General features: G+C 42.4%; 1 protein-coding gene across 1 annotated transcript; it reads left to right on the plus strand.

Moving 5' to 3' along the window:
- Positions 1-2,832: 2,832 nt before the first annotated feature.
- LOC129831081 (uncharacterized) lies at positions 2,833-4,564 on the plus strand. The gene is made up of 3 exons (XM_055894107.1): positions 2,833-2,967; positions 3,164-3,824; positions 4,324-4,564. The coding sequence occupies exons 1-3, from the start codon at positions 2,853-2,855 to the stop codon at positions 4,475-4,477; spliced, it is 930 nt and encodes a 309-aa protein (XP_055750082.1). The 5' UTR covers positions 2,833-2,852; the 3' UTR covers positions 4,478-4,564.
- Positions 4,565-8,167: the final 3,603 nt, after the last annotated feature.

An 8,167-nucleotide genomic window follows, 5' to 3' on the forward strand; every position in this document is an offset into this window, starting at 1 on the left:
GGCTAGGCTATGCTAGTCAGCTTTTTTGATGGGGGGGGGGGATCCCGGATCCGGGTTTGTGACTCGTTAGAGGTTTTAAAGCAGGTCCAAAGTGCCTTTGTTATTCTTGTGAGGGATCAGTGCAATATTCTTTGATAAATGATTCAACATGTACACTATTACAATTCTGGAGCTGCTGCTCATGACAGCTCTGCAATTACTCATGACCAAATACAGTATTATTATTTATTACAGGCTTTCAGATGTTAGGGGCTTCTCAAATACATCTCTACTAGTTGGACTCTGATAAAGAGAGATGTATCAGACCTTTAACGATGATGGGAAACTGTAGTGACCTAGAACCAGTGGTGTAAAGTACTCAAGTAAAAATACTTTAAAGTACTACTTAAGTAGTTTTTTGGGGGTATCTGTACTTTACTATTTATATTTTTGACAACATTAATTTTACTTCATTACATTCCTAAAGAAAATAATGTACTTTTTACTCCATGCAATTTCCATGACACCTAAAATTAATCGTTACATTTTGAATGCTTAGCAGGACAGGAAAATGGTTAAATTCCCGCATTTATCAAGAGTAGATCCCTACTGCCTCTGATCTGGCGGACTCACTAAATAATGTCTGAGTGTTGGAGTGTGACCCTGGCTATCTGTACATTTAAAAAACAAGAAAATAGTGCTGTCTGGTTTGCTTAATATAAGGAATTTGAAAATACTTATACTTTTACTTTTGATATTTAAGTATATTTAAAACCAAATACTTTTAGACTTTTACTCAAGTAGTATTTTACTGAGTGACTTTCACTTTTGTCATTATCTATTAAGGTATCTTAACTTTTACTCAAATATGACATATGGGTACTTTTTCCACCACTGCCTAGCATTGAGGGGAATATTTGTTTGAAGTTGATAAAATGTGATATCATTGAAGGCAGTAAGATTCAGAACCACTCACCCTTTACTTTTACACGGGGTGCTTGAATCTTGTGTTATTGCACTCATTCATGCATTTTAAATATATTTTACACTCTTGCTTGCATATTTCAATATTTTCACATTTTAGATGACAAAAAAAATCTCACAGGAAAAATGACATGGTAAGATAACTGATATTCCTGCCTTATTGTATTTAAAGTATCATAAGATAAGCTGAAGGATGCCTCTGTGATTGATTTATCTTTGGGACATTAGGACTTTAGTTATGTGCCTTGAGGCAACTCTGCCAGTCAATGGGTATTTTCATTGCTCCAAAGTCTTATCCCTCCCCCCATACATTTTTCAGCCATGGGGAAGATCTCTATTGCATACTCCTCACATCCTCTCTCCTCATCTCCTTCTCAAAATCCATTGGATAAGAAAGCAGAGGTCCCGCCCCTCTGACCTTCTCCTCCAATGCGTTTTTAGAAGGAGACGAGGAGAGAGGACACAAGGCGTTTGCGATTGAGCTATTCCCATGTTTTACATGACAAGTTGAGACCCTGTAACATGTTTCATTTTAATAAAGATTTGTTTAAAAAAGGAGACCAGTAACACCATGTATGAGTATTATTATTAATGGTCAATGAATTCAATATCAGTGATAATAACACGCTCCACGTTTAAAGAAAACACACACACACACGACCGACTTTGGGAAACCCTGCATGAGAGGGCACTATCATCTAGTGCAGGGTTTCCCAAACTCGGTCCAGGGGCCCCCCTGGGTGCACATTTTTGTTTTTGCCCTAGAACTACACAGCTGATTCAAATCATCAAAGCGTGAATCAGTCTAGTGCTAGGGCAAAAACCAAAACGTGCACCCAGGGAGGGGGGAACCAAGGTCCGAGTTTGGGAAACCCTGACCTAATGGATAAACTGTGTTATTTGCCAATGGCTCTGCTTCACAAGGGCATAATGACAATATCATCTTTGCTCTCCTGAGACTCTCTTGTTGAAGGATTAAGGTATAAACATACATACATACATACATACATACATACATTAGGCTACAAATTATAGTGTTTAACTACATTGTAGTCATGAACATGACCCAACTAGAATCATCAGCGTCCTCTGACTCTCTCCCCCTCCATTCATGTTCCATGAATATTTGCAGATTTAACCAATTAGGATATTCTGACTAATTAGGCCTACTTACTCCCGAGTGGCGCAGCGGTCTACAGTCCCTGGTTCGAATCCAGGCTGTATCACATCCGGCTGATATTGGGAGTCTCATATGGCCCAGCGTCATCCGGGTTTGGCCGGGGTACGCCATCATTGTAAATACGAATCTGTTCTTAACTGACTTGCCTAGTTAAATAAAGGTTCAATTAAAATAAAATACTCAAGTGGCCTTGCTACTGTAAATGTAATTCATAAATCCTGTAGCTGGCGCAAAAGCGCCGCTACCCGGTGGCATGGCGAACAACCAGGAAGTCGCCAGTGAAAACATTTCCGGGCGTCATGATCTGAGAATGCTTGTATATAAGGTACGTATTCCTGACAAACTGCAAATAAAAGTGTGTTTTAAAAAAATCACCCGACAACTAACTGGACGAGTTTATGTAGTTGTAGTTCAGAGATCATAGGAGGCTGGTGGGAGGAGCTATAGGAGGATGGGCTCATTGTAATGCTGGAATGGAATTCACGGAACTGTATCAAGTATAGGTAAACCACATGTTTGACGCCTTTCCATTTATTCCATTCCAGCCATTACAATGAGCCCATCCTCCTATAGCTCCTCCCACCAGCCTCCTCTGTCCACTATATATGTGTGTGTATTTATATATTTCTGTATGTCTATATACAGTATGTCTCTGGTGTATTCTAGCTTTGTGATCTCCCTACAGGACATCTTTGAGGCTGCGTGGAATATGACGTCCCATCAGAGCTTCCAGAGAAGGTCCTCAGATGGTTCCTTACAGGCTTCCACATCAGTTCTGACTCATACTAACCAGACTTCCAACGACCTCTCAGCTCCAGACATAGGTACATACTTTCATTATTCTCATAGCGATCACATATATTTGAAAAAAACATTTTTACATAAATTTTAAGTGTTGTACCCAGCCTAGACCCTAAAGAGCATATGGAAGCACAGTGGCCAGAATAATCTTCAGAGAAGGGAGTTATTCTATTGGCATTGTTGTTTTGCAATCACTGAAAACATATGTACTAATCCCAGGTCTTCTAGAGGAAGCAAAGAGGCTGTTCTCAGCCATCGATGAGATGGTGGACTCTGGCCTCTCTAGTCTGACCAGAACCACTGACATTGAGGAGGATCTGTATACGGCCGGGGAACCCATTGCCCCCAGCACCGACCAGGGCCCAGACAGAGACAGCAATGACATGGAGGAGCAGGCTACAGATCTGCTAGTGGAGGGAGGGGGTAATGATGATGAGGGTGCTCTTGCTCCTCTGGTTGCCCAGGACGGAGGGCTGTCCTGGGCCACGCAACTCTCCTCTACCCTGGACGAGGAGGCCCAGATGTCCCTGGCCATCCAGTACTCCATGGAAACCACAAAGAGGTCCCTGACCGAGGAGGAGGAGCTGCAGAAGGTTCTGGAGCTGTCCAAGAAGATAAGGAAGATGACTCGGCATGATGGTGACGATGGTGCCATGGCTACCTCTTCCCTCCCTGCTGCTGGCTCACACCTCGATCAGTGTGTCCAGGTGTCTCTGCAGGAGGCCATCCAGTCAGCCAACACGGCAACACTCTTTGTGTTCGCTGGCTACAGTTGTGACCTGATCAGAGTGGACATTGCCCTGAACAAGAAGGTCACCCTGAGAAAGCATGAGGAGAAGCTAGAGCACCGCAGCCTGAGGAGCCTGTCTCAGTACCACAGGTACGTGTGTATGTCTGTGTGTACACTGTGTTTTTTTTATAGTAATGTGCACCGATATGGAAAATCTATATCGATGTCAGTTGCATTTTTTCCATTCAATATCATATCGGTTCATAGAAAATACGTTGTGAAATGTTTACTTTTATTTGAAGTCCAGACAACTGCTTGCGGATTGTCCATTGGGACAGGTGTGTTCTGATGGTATAAACTTACGTAACTGGTTTGAATACAAGGGGAAGCCCATTCACAGTTGATGGCCCATCAGCAGGCAATTAACTATGGTTACTCAAGAGCCTGTGAAAAGATCTGTTTTATGCCTGCAGGAACAGTCATGTACAGTATTCATTTTACAGAATGGTGTAGGTTAAGAATAAACCTAGATTACGATATGCCTTGCTCATATCAATATTAAAAGATATCATATGGAATTTGTAATATTGGTGCCCGCAAGCACATTTTTTTTACATTTACAAAAAAATGTAATCAATCAACCAATCAGGAGGTGTCTGGACCTCATCAAGAGGAAACATGCCGTGGAGGTCACCATCCAGGGAACCACGGCAACCATCTCCGGGTTCAAAGACTGTTACCGGGGCGATGCCGGACATGAAGCTCCTGCTGAGGAGGATATCCACAACGACGTCAGACGCTGACATCCTGCGGACGGTGCAATGGCTGTGGCACGACCCAGCGTCGTCAGGGACGAAGACCGCGTACGCTCCGGAGCCGACAGTGTTTATGGAGAACGCCTGGAAGATGAGGCAGAAAAAGATCGACATCCTGCTCAACAACCTGCCGCACATCATCAACTTTGAGAAGATGCAAGAGTACAACGTGGCTTCTGGGAAGTCAGTAACCATCTCCAGGAAGATGCTGAGCTCAGAAGACTTGTACTCAGATATACAAGGTAAAGAGAACTTTGCAAATAGTGTATGTGAGCTTATTCTTATGTTATTTATTTTTTGGTAAATAAGAATTAGATTTGTGAGATGCTATGTAATTACTGACACAATATCCCTGTTATCTTAACAAAGCTATTTAATATGTTGCACCGTTTTCCGTCATGCTATATTGCACTTATATTGCGACAATATGTTGCACTGTTTTTCAGATGAGAACTACAGTCTACTGTCCAACCTGCCTGAAACGTCCAGAATGAACGAGGATTCTGATGAGTTCCAGGATGTTGTGAAAGACTTCTACGACTCCATACATGAGTACCACAACAGAATCAAAATCACTAAGGTATGTAGGATCTATCGATGTCAACAGCAACTAACCATTAACTTCGTATTGTATCAGTGACGTCAGAAGCTATTCCTCTGTTAAGTTTGTATCTTTGTTCTCCATAACAGAATGGAGTCCTTATAGCGGATTTCCTTACAACAGGTTTGTTAGGGAATGTAGGAGATTCAGTGAAAGTGTGACTGACTATGCAGTAACCCTTGAGTTATGTGTCTGGAAGCAGGCTACAGACAGAGTCACATTAACAAGACATACTTCACCTCAACAACCTCGCTAATCGCTGGTGAAAATGGCCATTTCAATGCTCTCTGATATACAGTATCATCTCATCCTAGGGATGGGTCAGTTTTATTACGCATTACTACTTTAAGTAGAACCAGCACCTGGTTTGAGGGAAAGCCTGTGTACAGTAGCACAGAAGCAACAGGACCAAAGGGGAGAGGAGAGGGGAGACCAACCAACAATATTCATCCATCTGGAAGTGACTGTTAAAGCACTGTGATAAGGATGAAGCAGAAGAATAGGAGGCACTTATGAAGAGAGGCTTGGCACAATACTGTTTATCCTTTAGCAGTACGATGAGATGAGAAGAGCGATGCCAGTTAGCCAGATGACCCTGGTGCTCAGTGAAAAAGGTATTGCCAGAGGGCTGTACTCTACATGCTGCTTGGTGCTCAGTAGTGAAGCCAGAGGCCTGCCTGTACACCCTGTTCACTCAAATCATGCTCATTTGTATTCGGAGTAAACTGTCACTTTTAAATGAATGTCTAGACCTAGGGCTATGTTATGCAACTGACAACATGCAATGTTCCCTACAAAACTCCTCTGGGATTGCAGCTCCCCCAGGACTGCTGCGCTAAAGAAATACCAGCCCGTGCAGAGAAGTACAAAAAAATGTTTCCCCGTTAGTTAACACAAATCAACATTTCCCTCTTCTCAAAATGTTTCATAAAATCAATGTAATATTTTCCACTTTCAATGCAACGTGATGAGCGGTTGCGAGTAGATTAACTTGTTGTGAGATCAAAGCGAGAGCTGCATGTAGCCACGTGTGCAGATGTATTCATCTTCTTTGCTAGTTATTGAGTTATGGCTCATTTCTGGTCAGCATCTTTGAAAAACGAGTCAAGTGAAGAGCTTTTTTATGTCTTAAAGGGGCAGTGTTATATTTTGAGACAGGTTTGAATAAGCTAATAAGTAACCAATAGGCAGAGGATACCATACATTTGTGTCTGATTCTTTGTAACAATAATAATGGTATGGGAATAATAATGAATTTTATTTTGTAAAGTGGTTTCTTGCATCAAACACAACACAACAACATTTTTTGGCACTTCCTTGTCTGAAGGACAAGTGGATAAACAGGTTAATGTTAATCCCTGCATGGTTTTTAAAAAAGTCTCATGGAATGTAATTCTACATTGAATACCAAACATTGGCTGCTACTGTAGGCTGAATGCTAGAACTGCTATTTCCATGTAAATAATATTGTTTTTAATGGTAGGCCATTCTGGTAGGCCTACATTATGATCACTGTTAAAACTGTAACTTAAAGTGGGTACAATCTCAGTGTTCACAGTAAACGCACGCAGGAAGTTGCACAGAATATTCACAACATACAAGCTCGCGCTCAGTAGACCTGAAATTTGCTCAGTGTGAAAACAATTAGAGAGAACATTGACCCCCAGTCTTACTTAGACATATTGAGGCACTTGCTCTGGGTTGTGTTCATTGGGGCACACCGTAGCAAAAAATAATCAAAATGTTGTGCAACGGAAAGCGAAACACATGTTTCTTATTGGACAAATTCTGGTAGTACCTCCCAGTTTCACTCCCCTTCTGACCGTTTCCTTCTATTTTATGCCTAGTGAACATGACCCTGGTCAGTACCCGTGTACATCTGCATGCATGTCACCTGAGCGGTCCATTCAAGATAAGAGATACAAACTAGGAACAATAGCTGCAGTGTGCCCTCTCATTTTACATATTTCCTTCTACAATTTCCCCCCTTCTCCTTCCTGCTCTTTCTTTCATCCATCCTGACAGGGTGTGGCATCTATCAGTCAGATAGTCACACATGCAAACAGCACCACAGGGTTACAGATAACTACAGAGTTCTCCATATAAGCGTCAGCATGAGCCATAGAAATGTAGCTGATAGATAGGATGTGCAGCTCTAGTCCATGTTATTCCATTTTTTTGCTGAAAAGTTACTTATAAAATAGTAGACATTTGACAGTTCACTCAACTTACGTACGTACATACCCCAACCAGAAGCCATGGATTACAGGCAGCATCCGCACTGAGCTAAAGCCTAGAGCTGCCGCTTTCAAGGAGCTGGACTCTAACCCTGAACAGTCTGCTGTCATTCTGATCTAAGAATATTACTCCTGCTTATTATGAAGAAAAAATACATCTGTTTAACTTTGTAAACTAAAGGTGTGTTTAGAATGATTTTAGTTGTATTAATGCTATTTAATGTCTCCTCAAACTAATATTATTCTGTTTGTCCTGTGGGTACCTTTGCCACTGTTCCACCCCTTATGTATTGCGCTGTCATGGTGTGAATCCCGCTATGCCCTCCGATGAACCATCAAACAGGCAAAGTGTCAATACAGGACTAAGATCGAGTCATACTACACCGGCTCTGACGTTCGTCAGATGTGGCATGGCTTGCATTCCATTACAGACTACAAAGGGAAGCACAGCCGAGAGCTACCCAGTGAAACGAGCCTACCAGACGAGCTAAACTACTTCTATGCTCGCTTCGAGGCAAATAACTCTGAAACATGCATGAGAGCACCAGCTGTTCCGGAAGACTGTGTGATCACGCTCTCCGCAGCCGACGTGAGTAAGACCTTTAAACAGGTCAACATTCACAAGGCCGCAGGGCCAGACAGATTACCAGGACGGGTACTACGAGCATGCGCTGACCAACTGGCAAGAATCTTCGCTGACATTTTCTTTCTCTCCTTGTCCGAGTCTGTAATACCAACATGCTTTAAGCAGACCACTATAGTCCCTGTCTAAATGACTACCAACCCGTAGCACTCACGTCTGGAGCCATGAAGTGCTTTGAAAGGCTGGTCATGGCTCAC

This window comes from Salvelinus fontinalis, chromosome 32, assembly GCF_029448725.1.
Source record: "Salvelinus fontinalis isolate EN_2023a chromosome 32, ASM2944872v1, whole genome shotgun sequence".
Lineage (NCBI taxonomy): Eukaryota > Metazoa > Chordata > Actinopteri > Salmoniformes > Salmonidae > Salvelinus > Salvelinus fontinalis.